Genomic DNA, 14,796 nt, shown 5'->3' on the forward strand with positions numbered 1-14,796 from the left:
CTCATTTCTCCCTACAGCTGTTTTGTTTTTTCCCCCTTTATCGATTTATTGATGGTTATGACACCACGGGCATCTTGGCCTCCCCTCTGGCATGGCTGGCTGGAGAATTCTGGGAGTTGAAGTCCACAAGTCTTAAAAGTTGCCAAGGGTGGATGCCCCTGCTCTAGAGACTGCACTTACTTGCAAGCATTCACACAGACCCACCTGCTTGGGAGACTTTTTAATAACAGAATATGGACAACCAGCTTTGAGAAATGCGAGCCTTGGCAACTGCTCGCCATCTGGCGAGAGGTTGTAGGAAGCCAGTGCCAATGGGTGGCATCACCTTCCCCGGGTCCAATGACCAACTCCGTCCTGGGCGAAGGGCAGCGTGTGTGGGTACAGCTGCTCCTGCGTTCACTTGGGCCATCCCCGCGTGGAGCCCCTGAGCTCCCGCCACACTTTCTCCATCCTCTCCATAGAGACCCCATGGACCATCAGGGATTTCTGGTATAAGGTGAGGTGGTCCTCCATCTTCTCCCAGGCCCGGAAGTCTCCGCTGTGCTTATGGGGCAACTGGACGGCCAAGGCTAGGAAGCCCCAGTAGGCACCACTGAGAGGGAAGGTGGGCAACCAAAGGGAGGCCTGATAGAGGGCAGGCAGGGCAGCACCGGGCACCAGGAAGCCCTTTTCCAAGGCAAAGTGGGGGAAGTGGCCCAGTGGGAAGAGCGGGAGGGGGATGGCGTCCCGCCCAATCCTCTTCACGGCAGGGTGGTAGTGGATGTGACCGTGGATGAAGTGGGAGACGTTGGGCGTCTGCCGGAGGAATTTCGTCAGGGCCACAGGATTCACGAAAACGTCGTCCTCTCCTGCAAGACAAGGCCACTCCGGTTGGCTGCCATGTCTCAAGCTCTTCTGGTTACAAAGCTGGCACTGAGGCACTCCCTGCTGTATCATTGCAAACCAGAAAGCATGTTCACAGGGCCCTGGGGTCTGTCCATTTGGGGGCAAGGAGGGGATGCTCTGTGCCCTCTGAGGGGGCTGCAAAGACGATGGCAGGAGTGTCCAGCGTTGGCAACTTTAAGAGCTGTGGATTTGGACTCCCAAAATTCTGCAGCCAGCTTTTTTTCCCCCCACTTTACTGAAGACAAGATATATTACGTCTACTGCATTCCCACTATCTATTAAGAAAGTTAATCTATCAAAAAAATACAACAATGTCATTTAGCCACATTTGTTCTTGTCCTATCCATATTGTTCTGGGAAACCCTTGCTGGCTGGGGAATTCTGGGAGCTGAAGTCCACAAAGCTGGCAAGGTTGGACACCCCTGGACTATGGGGAAATGCCTGAAAGATCGACCTTCAATGGCTGCTTTTTCTCAACCTCGGTGGACACGACTTGCTGAGCAGCACTAAACTGGGGCTACCTCAGAAAGGTGTTAAGGAGCCATTCACCCTCCCTGCAGGGTCTCCTGGAGGGCAAGCACAGAAACCCACTCCGCCCTGCTTCCCTGGCAGCTCACCTTTGAAGACGAAGGCTGCCCGCTGGCAGTGCCCGTGCACCCACTGGAGGAAGCAGCGCTCCTTGAGGGAAAGGTGGTGATGGGACTCCACGAAATCCCACATCAGGATGTCGCCAAACACGCGGCTCTCCTGCACCACCAGCTCCAGCTGCTTCTGGTTGGACGTGGCCCCCAGGAGGAAAAGGGGCTGCAGCCAGAAGCCCCCCACCTCCGCCGTCTGAGCCCAGGTGCGTCGCAGGGTGGCCCTCCTGCCCCCAGAAGCCAGGTGGGATTTGATGGCCAGGAGCAGCAGGGGCGCCCGGGAGGGTCCCTGGCACAAGTCGTCCCGGGCAATCACCTCCTGGCACCGGTAGAGCTGCAGGTGAGGGAAGAGGGCTTCGTAGACGCTCCAGTTGAAGTAGAAGGTGAAGGTGCCGTCGGTCAGGGCTGAGATGGGCTCAGGCATTGCTTGGAGAACAAACTTCTTCCTCAGGGCGGACGTGATCAAGAGGATGGCTGCCAGCCCCAAGATCACCTTCCAGAGGGAAACATGGCTGAGCCTAGGAAACAAGGCAGGATTAAGCCAAGTCAATTAACCTAAATGGGGTTGAACTCCGTCCTGACAGGCCTGGCCAAAGAAGCCAGAAATTGCTCTGCCACCTGCACCCAGAGCCCAGGGGGGCACTTTGGGCACCCAGGAAACGGTGGGCGCCGCAGTGCCCATCAGAGGCAGCTATGGCAGCTGGGAAGGCCAAGACACACACACACACACACACACACACACACACACACACACACACACCAGGCCTGCCGAATCCCTCAACACCCTCCAAATGCAATAAGGAAACTCAAATCATAAAACCACATTTGCACATTAGGCTGTTTAAATAGAGACGGGTTTGAACTGGTTCCCTTTTGAAAACGATAAATCATAAACGTTCATAATGATTCATGACTTCGACGCATGGCGGCGCCTGTACATTTCCAATTATATGCCGAGCAATGGTTAAAAATGTGAGTCTCTTTTATTTTTTCTCAGTTCACAGGGTTCGTAGCCTGCCCCCCCTCCCTCCCCAGCCAAGAAAAGCTGGGGGGTGGGCTACAGCAATGTCTACAGAGGGGTGATAAAAACAGAGATGGACAATAACACTCAAAAATAAAAAAAAACCAGAAAGGCTACACCCAGGTGCAAGTCCATCGTGCAAACGTCACCCTCCATTGCCAAATTTAATCAAGGGCCGTTGCAAAACCCAAAGCTGGAGGAATTTTTTACTTTAGGTATCAGTGGGACAATTGTACCAGACAATTGAGAGAACAAGAACACAAACAATCGTGTCTTTTGTCAGAAGAATCACTGATCGATGGCTGCGCTGAAAGGAAGAGTCACCCCCTGCGAGCACCAGAGGCCCCGATCCAGCCCCAGATATTTCTCTAAAAGAGGTTTTTTCCCCCCAGGCCTTTCTGAATAGAGACAAGAAGCCTTTATAGAGGCAGATTTGTTTTTCCCTGGATGGGCAAAGAAAATTATTTTTCCCTAAAAAGGGAGCCAGCCTCCTCCCTGCTGGAGTCCTCCAACCCTCCCCGCCTCCCCCCCCCCATTGCATCAGGCTGGGTTGGGGGGCTGAGAGTGGGGCCCTTTGCAAGCATACAATTGGAGCTGCCTCCCCCCCCCCCGGCTTGGGTTGGGGGGCGAAGAGGCTTTGCAAGGGAGGCAGACGGCTTGCAGGCCTCGGGCCCCATAGCTGGCCAGCCCTTCACCCCGGGGAAGCCAGCCCGACCCAAAAGTGCACCCACTTCCTGGGCAGCAGCCTCCTGAAGCACCTCTGGGGAGCCATCTTGGGGGAGGGTTTCCCCAGAGAGCCCTCGCCCCCCCAACCAAACCAAGATGGCCGCAGGCAGGCGCTGGCTTGGCAACCCGGCCTCACCAAGCAGGGGACTCCGCTGCCCATCATCCAGCACCAGGGTGGGCTGCAAGATGAAAAGCCAAGCCCCCCCCCACCAAATATGGCTTCAGGAAGCACCAGCCCCCCCCCACCCCTGGCTCTGCCTAGCTCATCTTTTTTTTTTTTTTTATAAAAAAGTTTTTTTTATTTTTTAGCCAAAGAAACATTTAATACATCAGTTTTCTCTTCCCTCTGACATCTCGGTGTTATCTTCCAAAATTCTTTCTTCTTCTGTATAGTTGTCATTACTTCTATCTTGATTCTTTTCCAATCCACAATATCAATTAATCACTAACATAATATTCTACTCATCACGTATTTTTACATACTTATATAATTAATCATTTATATCTCTTCTCCAACCAATAATAAATATCATTACATATTTTAAAATATTCTGAGTCTTCTCTATCTTTAATCTTCAGAGTTAATCTATTCATTTCTGCACAATCTTAAGATTTTTTTTAAATTACTTCTTCTTCCAAAGATAGCCAGACCGTGCCCCCCCCCCCCCCCGGGCGAGATCCCTGATTGAAAAGTTGCCAAGATCTTGGCAGTTTCCACCAGGTGGGCTGCATTCCTATGGGGCTGCTCTAGAAAAGGGGGCTAGGTGTGGGGGGGGAACAGCTCTGGAGCTGGGGGGACGGAAAGACACAGGACTGGCTCATTCTCATCGGACTAGCCGGAAGTAGATGGGAAAACCTGTGGGTGGAGGTGAGAGGCTCTGTCCAGACCCAGCCTGAGATAGTGATTGGCTCCTGATGGTGGGACCGGGGGAGGGGGGACTGGGGGTGAAGAGGAAAGACCCCCAGAGGAGGCAGACCAGGCTGCCTCAACCTTCCAGGGCTGGGAAGGGTCCAACTCCAGGAACCTGGAATGACCCCTAAGAGGGCACCAGCAGTTTGGAGGGGAGGGGGCTACTGTAAACACAGCTGTAGGATTGGGAGCTGCCACACCTCCCCTCTGCAAGAGGGTCCCTCTGGAGTGGGTCAGCCCCCATCCACTCACCCACCATAGAGAACTTTCTGTTCATAAAGCTGCTTCCAGCCTACCCACCCAGCCACCCACCCCCACCCCACTCCACCAGGATTCCTGCCTGCTCGGGACCAAGCTTCCCAGAGGCTCTCTTAGCTGTGGGAGGTGAGCCGAGGAAGGTGGGTCTGCCCCGTTCCACCCACCCCCACCAGACCCCTTCCCCTCCCTCCCAAATGTCCCCATGGCATCTCCTGAGGATGGGGGCGCTTTCCCGCCTCCCCCTCCCAAAGCTCTCACAGGAAGGAGGGTGCAAAGCAGAGGCTCTGGAAGTCCAGATGTGCCCATGGCAGCCAGGGTAGGGGCCACAGAGGTTGGCCAGGGATCAACCTCCCAAAATACCCCCCCTCCATTGCAGAGAGCTGAGCTGCCTTATCCACCTTCCTCCTTGCCAAGAAGGGCACCTCCGTCACCCGGAGCCGAGGGAGTTTCCAGTTCTAAAAATTGCAGCTGGACAGGCTGATCCACTTTGGGGTCCCTTCCCAAAGCAGAAACCCAGATTGGAACGTCAGAGAAAGGAAGAAAGTGGGGAGTGTCCAGCACAGCCCCAAAATGTATTTGTCAGGCAGGTCTAGCTTCTTCGCTTCGCTGGCATCCTGCCATAAAACCAGCCATAAAACTCAGGGGAAGGGGGGAGGAATTAGGGAAGGAAAAGTTTGAGCATGGAAGTGAGGAGACAAACGGGGGGGGGGGAGGGAAGACAGTTGACAAAAACCAGAGGTGTCCAACCGGAATAAACCAACCGCCAAGGACACCTGGCCTGGAAACAGAATGCAAAACTATGCAAAATGCAGAATGCAAAAATTGAAGGTGCCAAACATCCAAGCAGTTCCCAAAACATCAAAAAAGCATCCTATTAGACACCGATGAACAGATTGGTGGGGGGGGAGGGAAAGTTGAAAAAGTGTAACCTTTGCACGGGAATACTCAGATCTAGCTTTACTTTTGCTGCAACCACTTAACTTTAGTAAAAAAACCTCTAACACATCAATCAAATGGAGTCGAGGGTCTTTCTTTCCTAAAAGTCTAAGTTGGGGCAAGTCTGACAGTATTGCTAATTTTTATGTCCGCTTCGTCGCAGTGACGTGTTTTCTAATTCCTGGGGGCTAGGAGGAGACAGTGTTGTGGCCACTCCTGTCCTGTTCATGTGGAAGTGACCCAGAGCCACGCCGGAAGTGGACCAGCCTTCTGGTCAAGGTGACCCAGAGGCTACCGAGAACCTGTTCCATCCCCCAGTCGGGTGGGAGGCCTGGTCTGTCTGCAGGCATTAAGACGAGGTTCGGAAGTCCTTTGGGGGGCTCTCCAGCTGCTTCCAGACTTCCTCGATCCTCTCCATGCTGACCCCGTGGATGGAAATGGAGTCCTGGTAGGCCGAGAGCTCATCCTTGGGGATTCCCCAGACGCGGAAGACCTTGTCATGCCGGTGGGGGATCTTGGCCGCCAGCGCCAGGAAGGCCAAGTAGACATCATCCAAGGGGAAGACGGGCAGCTCCAGCGAGGCTCGGTAGAGGGCAGCCAGCCCCAGTTGCGACATGATGAACCCCCCTCCGGAGGCAAAGTTAGGGTAGTGGTCCAGGGGGTAGAGGTCCCGCGAGACGGCATACTTGCCCCACCTCATGACCACCGAGTGGAACTGGATGTTGCCATGGATGAAGTGGGAGGCATTGGGCGTCCGGCGGAGGTAATCAGTCAGCACCTTGGGGTTCACAAAAAGGTCATCGTCCCCTGAAAAGCAACGTGGCATTTACTTCCGTGGAGTGTGGCAGATTGGCCCCTGCATTGGTCCTCATGCTTCAGCTCAACCTTTGGTGGTCCCCCTCCCCCCCATCCCAAAGGAATGGCATCAAGATGGAGCTTTCAGACTCTGGAACCGAAACCGGCCAGGTGGGAGGGTCGGAAGGTCAAGATGGGAGCCTATTCCCCCTCCTCATGAAAGCTCTTGCAGATTAAAAGGGGCGGGGCTTAATCCACCAGGTGCATCTGCCACCTTGACTTTCTTGCCACCCCCTCCCAGCAGGTAACTCTTCCCCCTGCTTGTGCCAGTGCCAGACGGGGGAATGGTCAGTGCAAGGAATGTATGGATGAAGAAGTGAGGCCGGCCGGCCAGGCAGCATTTCAAAATTTATGTCAAGTAATAGTTCTAGTTCTACATTGATCGCAGGATTGGGGTCCGGCTTCAGCCGCCAGTCAGCCTTGGCATTCGCCATGCGGATGAAGCGTCTCTCGGGCAGCAAATGGGGCCCAGGGGCTTCAAGAAGGGTGTGTCTGGGTAGGCAGGGTGAAAACAAAGCACCCAGAGAGAGCGTGGGAGCCCAAAGTGTGACGGAGACCTTAAGGCTTAGATTGCAGAGGGAACAGAGGAGATTAGGAAAGCGTTAGAAGACTCTGGCAGGTGTGCAAACAAAAGCAACACAGATGATTTAGGGGCCTGGAGGCTAAAACATACAAGGAACGATTGCAGGAAATGGGTGTGTCTAGTTGAATGAAAAAAAGGGCCAGGGGTGACATGATAGCAGTCCGAATAACAGAGTTGGAAGGGACTTGGTAGGTCATCTAGTCCAACCCCCCACCCTACTCCATTTCTGACAGGTGGCAGTCCAGTCTCTTCTTGAGAGCCTCCAGTGATGAAGCTCCCACAACTTCCGAAGGCAACTTCTGTTCCATGGGCTGATTTTATTTATTTTTCTTTATTATCAAATTTATATACTGCCCTTCTCCCGAAGGACTCAGGGCGGTGCACAGCCAAAGTAAAAAACATAGATACAAACATTAAAATACAGTTAAAAAATATATATGTGTTTGGCCCCAGAATTAAGAGAACAATAACAAACCTATTAAAAACATTTAAAAATTTGTTAAGCCAGCCCGGCTTGCTGAAAAAGAAAGGTCTTAAGGGCACGGTGGAAGGCACCGAGGTCTTGGATTCTTCGTATCTCTGGGGACAGCTGATTCCAGAGAGCAGGTGCCCCCAAAGAAAAGGCCCTCCCCCTGGGGGCCACCAGTCTACATTGCTTGGCCGATGGTACCCTGAGGACGCCCTCTCTGTGGGAGCGCACCGGTCGGTGGGAGGCCTTTGGTAGCAGCAGGCGGTCTTGGAGATATCCAGGTCCTCTGCCATGGAGCGCTTTAAAGGTGATAACCAACACCTTGAAGCGCACCCGGAAGACCGCTGGAAGCCAGTGCAGCTCACGCAGGAGAGGTGTTATGTGGGAGCGCCATGCGGCTCCCGTAACTACCCGCGCGGCCGCATTCTGGACCAGTTGGAGCCTCCGGGTGCTCTTCAAGGGGAGCCCCATGTAGAGAGCATTGCCATAGTCCAGGCGAGAGGTGACGAGGACATGAGTGACTGTGCACAAGGAATCCCGATCTAGGAAGAGCCGCAACTGGCACATCAGGCGAACCTGATAAAAAGTCCTTCTGGCTACAGCCATCAAATGTTCCTCCAAGGACAGCTGCATATCCAGGAGGACGCCCAAATTGCGAGCCCTCTCTGTGGGGGCCAAAGACTCATCCCAGTAGTCAGTGATGGTGTCAACTGACTATATCGGGATGCCGGTAACCACAGCCACTCAGTCTTGGAAGGGTTGAGTCTGAGCCTGTTTCTCCCCATCCAGATCCGTACAGCCTCCAGGCACCGGGACTTCACTTCAAGGGCATCATTGGGGTGGCCCAGGGTGGAGATGTACAGCTGGGTGTCATCAGCGTACTGGTGGTACTTCACCCCGAAGCCATGGATGATCTCACCCAGTGGCTTCACATAGATGTTGAACAGAAGGGGCGAGAGGACCGACCCCTGAGGCACCCCACATATGAGGCGTCTCGAGGTCGACCTCTGTCCCCATGCCAACACGAACTGCGACCGGTCCGATCTGTCTGGGCCAAATTATTTAATAATTCGATTTTATTTCTGTTTTTTAAATTTTGTATGTATGTATTTTATTGTTGGCTGTTCACCGCCCTGAGTCCTTCGGGAGTAGGGCGGTATACAAATCAAATAAAAGTAAAAGTAAAAAGTAAAAGAAAGGAGGAGCTTGATCTCACTGTCGGAAAATTCCTCCTTATTTCCAGGTTGAATCTCTCCTGGATCAGTTTCCAACCATTATTCCTTATCTGGCCTTCGGCTGCCTTGGAAAATAGCTTGACCCCCTCCTCTCCTCTCTGTGGCAGCCCCTCAAATACTGGAGCACTGCTATCCGTGTCTCCCCTGGTCACGAGAGCAGTCTTCCAGTATTCGAGGGGCTGCCCCAAAGAAGAGGAGGGGGTCAACCTATTCTCCAAAGCACCTGAAGGCAGAACAAGAAGCAACGGATTTGGTGACCAAAACTGGATGCAGGATTCCAGGTGTGGCCTTACTAAGCCTTTATAAAGCGGTACTGATACTTCACGTGATTTTGATTCTATGCCTCTGTTGATGCAACCAAGGATTGCATTGGCTTTTTTGGGCAGCTGCCACAAACGGCTAGCTCACGTTTAAGTGATTGTCCACCAGGAGCCCAAGGTCCCTCTCACAGGGACTGTTTCCAAGCCAGGTTTCACCTAACCGTTCCTTGCACTTTTGTGTTTTTTTTCTCCCCAGGTGTAAAGCTTTGCTTTTATAAAAAGACTGGGAGAAACGTTACCTCTATAAGGGATCATAAATGTCACACTTTCTGTTCCTGCCACAGAACATATTTCTCTTCTAACGTCACAACTTCATTCATTATTCGGTCTTATCTTAGTTTCTGCTCTCTTTTAATCCAAATCAGTTCAAACGTAAATACTGAAAAGATAAGAAGCAGAGCAGCCCCGGATAAGAAAGAACAAAGATCAAACCTCTCAGAGTAGAGGTTTGGGACCCTTCAGTCACCTGGCTGCCCCCTTCCTTGGCTACGGGGCCATTTTCCCTTTCCCTCTTAAGCGCCCCCCTTCTCTTGGTTTTGGGGGAGCTCCATTCGTCTCTCCTGTGTCCCGACAGTTTTTTTCCTCATGGCAACTGATTGCAAGCGTTGGGAAGTCCCGCCTTGGGCAGGGGGTTGGAATAGAATAATGGAGCAGAATAACAGAGTTGGAAGGGACCTTGGAGGTCATCTAGCCTAACCCCCTGCTCAGGCAAGAGACCTTAAACCTGTCCAATAGCTATCCAATCTCGTCTTGAAAATCTCCAACGTTGGCGCACCCACAACTTCTGGTGGCAAGTGGTTCCACTGGTTAATTGTTTTTTTAACTTATCAGGAAATTTCTCCTTTGTTCTAGCTTGGATTCTTGCCCTGCCTTCAGGTGAAGGCAGAAGACCTCCAAGGTCCCTTCCAGCCCTAGGACTCTATGATTCTGACTTCTTAGCACTGCTCGGGGCTGAGAACTCCCCCTTCTGATGGGGTTCCACATGTGGCATCTCCTGGTCCACCATTTCTGCCCACGGCTCTGCCTTCGCTCCAAGGTCCACACCTAAGATGGCCGGCTAGTCGTATTACAGGTAGTCCTCAACTTATGGCCACAATTGAACCCAACATTTTTGTTGCTAAGCAGGACAGTTGAGTTTTGCCCTATTTATGAGTTTTCTTGACATAGATGTTAAGTGAATCTGGCTTCCCCATTGACTTTGCTCATCAGAAGGACGCAAAAAGGGGGGGGGTGTCACATGACCCCAGGTACACTGCAGCCGTCACGAGCACAAAGCAGGTGCCCAGTGTCCCAATTCTGATCAGGTCATAAGTCCCGTTTTCAGTGATGTTGTAAGTTTGAAGGGCTCCTAAATGAAAACTTGTAAGTCAAGGACTCTCGGTATTTGTGGGAAGGGAACCGCACCCCCACAAAGGATCCCTCTGAGAGAAGGGGGGAGAGGCACGGAGCCCCCTTTTCCCTTAAGGCTTTTGAGGGGGAAGCTTCCTGAGCAGGGGGGAGGGGGTGCACGGAGGGGCTGGGCTGCTGGGGGAAGGCAGAGGAAATGAGGGGCAAAGAGAGCTTAGTCACACTGGGGCAGCTCCATGCAAGATGCTTGCAAGCACCAGTTAACCACGGTGGCATCACTGGGTGTGCCTGCGAAGGGAGCTGCCATCTGTCAGAAATGATATAGGACAGCAGTGGCGAACCTTTTACGCACAGAGTGCCCAAACTGGAAGGCGCACATGCGCCCCAGAGCACCGGAAACCTCACAACTAGCTGGCTGGCTCCCATGCGCGTATCAGAAACCTGACGACCAGCTGGCTGAGCTGGAGCAATGGCGTAGGTGCCCACAGAGAGGGCTCTGCCTGCCACTTCTGGCACATGTGCCATAGGTTCTCCATCATGGATATAGGGTCTCCTGCTTGGACAGCGGGTAGGACTAGATGACCTACAAGGTCCCTTCCAACTCTGTTAAAATAATATTCTCCAAAGCACCAGAGGACAGGACAAGAAACAACAGATGGAAACTAATCAAGGAGAGAAGCAACCTGGAATTAAGGAGAAACTTCCTAACAGTGAAGACAATTAACCAGTCAGTGGAACTGCTTGCCACCGGAAGTTGTGGGTGCTCCATCCCTGGAGGTTTTTAAGAAGAGACTGGACAGCCACCTGCCTGAAATGGTGTAGGGTCTCCTGCTTGAGTAGGGAGCTGGACTAGTCCTCCAAGGTTGGTGTAGGCGCTTAGCAAGCCCATAAACCTACCTTCTCTATCACCATCTGTCCCTACGTAGATCTTCTTCATAATGAACTCTCCTGGAATAGGGTCTCCTGCTCAAACAGGTGGCTGGACCAGAAGACCTCTGAGGTCCCAACTCTATTTGTCTATGTTCTATGAGCTCTGCAGCTGGCAAGCCTGTTTTTTGTCAGATTTCTCTCTCAGAAAAGCGGCTGCCCCCTTTTTTGTTGGATCTTGGGCTGTCCAAGACTAACCTGGCTCCCCCCTCCACCTCAAAGACCCCCAGCTGAGCAAGGGAAGGCCTTTCCCAAAGAGGAGATGACAAAATGCTGAAGGGGAATCTCCCTTCCGAAGGGCAGCCTTAGTAAACTCTCCGGTACCTTCAGATTTGCTCCTTAGCACTGGGTGGGTGGGGTGGGGGTTGCATCCCCTCCTTCACCTGCATTCCATTAGAAGTAAATTCACCTCCAACCCCTTTGCTCACCAGGCATGAATTGTCTTCCAAGGAAAACAGATCCAGTTCAACCCTTGCTGGGCTCGGACAACCAATTAGCCTCTAGGATGAACGCGGCTCAGCTTAGGAGGTGTTTGGAATCAGCTTCCAGATGACCAGAGCCCCACTTGGGTGGCACCTTGTCCACCTACCTTTGAAGACGAAGGCTGCCCGCTGGCAGTGCCCGTGCACCCACTGGAGGAAGCAGCGCTCCTTGAGGGAAAGGTTGTGATGGGACTCCATGAAATCCCACATCAGGATGTCGCCAAACACGCGGCTCTCCAGCGCCACCAGCTCCAGCTGCTTCTGGTTGGACGTGGCCCCCAGGAGGAAAAGGGGCTGCAGCCGGAAGCCCCCCACCTCCGCCATCTGGGCCCAGGTGCGTCGCAGGGTGGCCCTCCTGTTCCCAGAAGCCGGGTGGGATTTGATGGCCAGGAGCAGCAGGGGCGCCCGGGAGGGTCCCTGGCACAAGTCGTCCCGGGCAATCACCTCCTGGCACCGGTAGAGCTGCAGGTGAGGGAAGAGGGCTTCGTAGACGCTCCGGTTGAAGTAGAAGATGAAGGTGCCGTCGGTCAGGGCTGAGATGGTGGGTCTGGCGGGGGCAGTGGTGGGGGCCAGTTGCTCCCTGTGCCAGCTCAGGAACAGGATGACGGAGACCAGGGTCCCCAGGGTCAGCCTCCAAAGCTGGCAGGCTCTGTGCCTGGTGAGCTGGGGGAGGGTGGGGGGAGCCATGGGCAACGAGGAACCTGTGCAAAGCAAAGGGAGAAGCCCCCTTTGAGGAAAGACCCAGAGCCCCCCCACCCCGGGCTCTGCCCTCCCTCCCAAGTCCGTCTTCTGTTCCCCTCCCTCCGAAGCCCCCGTGCCTCACCTGGCTGGGACCTCCTCTTCCTCCCGGCTTCCTCGCGGCTTCTGTGCCCGGCTGCCAAGCGAGTCCGCCGTGGGGGGGGGGGGCTGAGCCCCTCCTTCCCTTCCCGACCCTTCCCGAGGAGGAAGCTGGGAGCTGCTCCGCTTTCCCTCCCTTCCCAGCACCTGCCTGCCTGCCTGTCCTCGGCTGGACTCTGGCCGCCCAGATGAGCCGCCCACTGCCCCAGGCAGAGGCGGAGGCGGAGGTCAGGCGCTCCTCGGGAAGTTCGACGGCGCCTTTCTCCGACCGAGCGGCTGCAAAGCTCAGGCGCGCTGGAGAGCCCGAGCCCCTGGTCCCAGCCCAGCCAGCCCTGCCGGCGGCTCCCTCGGGGAAGAGCTGGCCGTTTGGGGACACTGCCTGCCCTCCGGCGTGAGGGTCGGAGGAGGAGGAGGAGAAAGGAAGATGGAGAGGAGGAGGAGGAAAAAGAGGAAGAAGAGGTGAAGAGGTGAAGAAGGAAGATGGAGAGAAGGAGGAGGAGAAAGAGGAAGGTGAAGAAAAGAAGATAGAAAGGAGGAGGAGGAGAAAGAGGAAGAAGAGGTGAAGAAGGAAGATGGAGAGAAGGAGGAGGTAAAGAAAGGAAGATAGAAAGGAGGAGGAGGAGAAAGAGGAAGAAGAGGTGAAGAAGGAAGATGGAGAGAAGGAGGAGGTAAAGAAAGGAAGATAGAAAGGAGGAGGAGGAGAAAGAGGAAGGTGAAGAAGGAAGATAGAAAGGAGGAGGAGGAGAGAGAGGAAGAAGAGGTGAAGAAGGAAGATGGAGAGAAGGAGGAGGTAAAGAAAGGAAGATAGAAAGGAGGAGGAGGAGAGAGAGGAAGAAGAGGTGAAGAAGGAAGATAGAAAGGAGGAGGAGGAGAAAGAGGAAGAAGAGGTGAAGAAAAGAAGATAGAGAGGAGGAGGAGAAAGAGGAAGAAGAGGTGAAGAAGGAAGATGGAGAGAAGGAGGAGGTAAAGAAAGGAAGATAGAAAGGAGGAGGAGGAGAAAGAGGAAGGTAAAGAAAGGAAGATGGAGAGGAGGAGAATCTGGGCACCGCGGAGCCCCGAGGGCGGTCCTCTGCCCTTGGGGCTCGCTCTCCCTCCCGCCCGCAGTCCCAAGCAGAGGGAAGGGGGGTCCCGAGGTCCAAGCGGGCCAGCGGAGGGGGAGCCTCTTCTGCGGAAGCCGCCCCAGCCGCGTCTTGGCGTGGAGGCTGAGCTCGGCGGATGAAGGGCGCTTCGTCCCCGGAGACCAACCGCTGCCCTCCGGCGCCCCCCTCTCCTGCCCGGGACTGGTGGCTTGTGGACGGGATGCCCGGGCAACGCTGGTGGAGCGAGCGGCTCAAGGCTGGCCCAGGGATCAAGGGAGAGGGAGGGGCGGGCGCTCAACCTCCCAGAATCGCCAGCCAGCCAGGCCTGAAGTCCACCCACCTTCAAGTGCCCAGCCTGCCTGCCCGCCCGCCCGCCCTCCAGGCTCGTCCCCAGCAGGGCTCCAGTCTTCCAACGTCGCCAGCGTCTTCCAGGTCACACCAGAGAAGCAGCCCCGTGCGTGTAAACTAGGGAGCCTTGTGGATGGCAGCCAACCGCCTCTACTTCGGGGAAGAGCTGCAGAACCCCCATCCGACAGCGCTGGAAAACGTTAATGCTAGCACTGATGATGTTCCCTAGCTGGGTCCTGAGACGTCTGCAAGAAACCAGCCAGCTCCGAGAGCCCCAAGGACCCCACAGTTGTTATCCTCCTCTTCCTCCCTTCTAGCACTGATGATGTACCTAGTTGGGTCATGAAACGTCTGCCAGAAAATCACCCAGTTTAGAGACCACCAAGGACCCTCCAGGCCTTTCCTTCCTCTCCCCAAGCCCCACTCCCTCCTAGAACTGAAGAAGTTACATACTTGGGTTATGAAATGTTTCCAAGAAAACCAACCAAGCTCAGAGAGCACTAAGGACCTCCAGTCTTTCTCCTCCTCCTCCTCCCTTCTAGCACTGATGATGTTGCCTACTTGGGTCATGAGACATCTGCCAGGAAACCCTACCCTACAAGGAGCCCTACCCGCTCCTTCCAGCTGAGACGTCGGGTTCAAAGAGGGCAGCTTTTGTGAGCTGCTGCAGCGGCCTTGTCAGCCGCAGGGGGCTGAGGTGGGATTTAAATGGGGAGAAGAAGAGGAAGAGAGGCCATTGTGCAGAGGCAGGTTACATGGTGAGTCAGCTTATGGGTAACATGCCAATTAGCTGCGCTTAAGAAAAAAAACCTCCGCTTGTTTGCTCAGAACTTCTGAGTCCTTTTTATTGGAAATTTAATAGCGTGGATGCAAAGTCTTTTTCCTCCTTCTCTGACGTCTTGAGCCGAGCATCCTGGAAGGTTTAAGCACCCACATTGCT

The 14,796-nt window shown here is 54.1% G+C and overlaps 2 protein-coding genes across 2 annotated transcripts; both read right to left on the minus strand.

Annotated features, from left to right (window-relative positions):
* Nucleotides 1-355: 355 nt before the first annotated feature.
* LOC139324772 (beta-1,3-galactosyltransferase 5-like) lies at nucleotides 356-3,430 on the minus strand. The gene is made up of 3 exons (XM_070954517.1): nucleotides 3,276-3,430; nucleotides 1,503-2,041; nucleotides 356-848 (listed from the first exon to the last, which is right to left on the minus strand). Exons 1-3 carry the CDS (start codon nucleotides 3,428-3,430, stop codon nucleotides 397-399), a joined length of 1,146 nt encoding a protein of 381 aa, XP_070810618.1. The 3' UTR covers nucleotides 356-396.
* Nucleotides 3,431-5,723: 2,293 nt separating this feature from the next.
* On the minus strand, nucleotides 5,724-12,279 carry LOC139324932 (N-acetyllactosaminide beta-1,3-N-acetylglucosaminyltransferase 3-like). The gene is made up of 2 exons (XM_070954707.1): nucleotides 11,700-12,279; nucleotides 5,724-6,181 (listed from the first exon to the last, which is right to left on the minus strand). The coding sequence occupies exons 1-2, from the start codon at nucleotides 12,277-12,279 to the stop codon at nucleotides 5,724-5,726; spliced, it is 1,038 nt and encodes a 345-aa protein (XP_070810808.1).
* Between the last annotated feature and the right edge of the window lie 2,517 nt (nucleotides 12,280-14,796).

Source organism: Pituophis catenifer, unplaced genomic scaffold, assembly GCF_029215685.1.
Source record: "Pituophis catenifer annectens isolate HBS135680 unplaced genomic scaffold, rPitCat1.0.hap2 SCAF_15, whole genome shotgun sequence".
In the NCBI taxonomy this organism is placed as follows: Eukaryota; Metazoa; Chordata; class Lepidosauria; order Squamata; family Colubridae; genus Pituophis; species Pituophis catenifer.

Bases quoted from the DNA above. Each gene is read 5' to 3' on its own strand.
- LOC139324932 (XM_070954707.1), bottom strand. From the start codon at position 12,279: ATGGCTCCCCCCACCCTCCCCCAGCTCACCAGGCACAGAGCCTGCCAG. The intron at 6,182-11,699 runs GTAGGTGGACAA...GTTGCTTTTCAG, and splicing joins GGCAGCCTTCGTCTTCAAAG to GGGACGATGACCTTTTTGTG.
- LOC139324772 (XM_070954517.1), bottom strand. From the start codon at position 3,430: ATGGGCAGCGGAGTCCCCTGCTTGGTGAGGCCGGGTTGCCAAGCCAGC. The intron at 2,042-3,275 runs GTGGGTGCACTT...CTTGTTTCCTAG, and splicing joins AGGAGGCTGCTGCCCAGGAA to GCTCAGCCATGTTTCCCTCT. The intron at 849-1,502 runs GTGAGCTGCCAG...CTTGTCTTGCAG, and splicing joins GGCAGCCTTCGTCTTCAAAG to GAGAGGACGACGTTTTCGTG.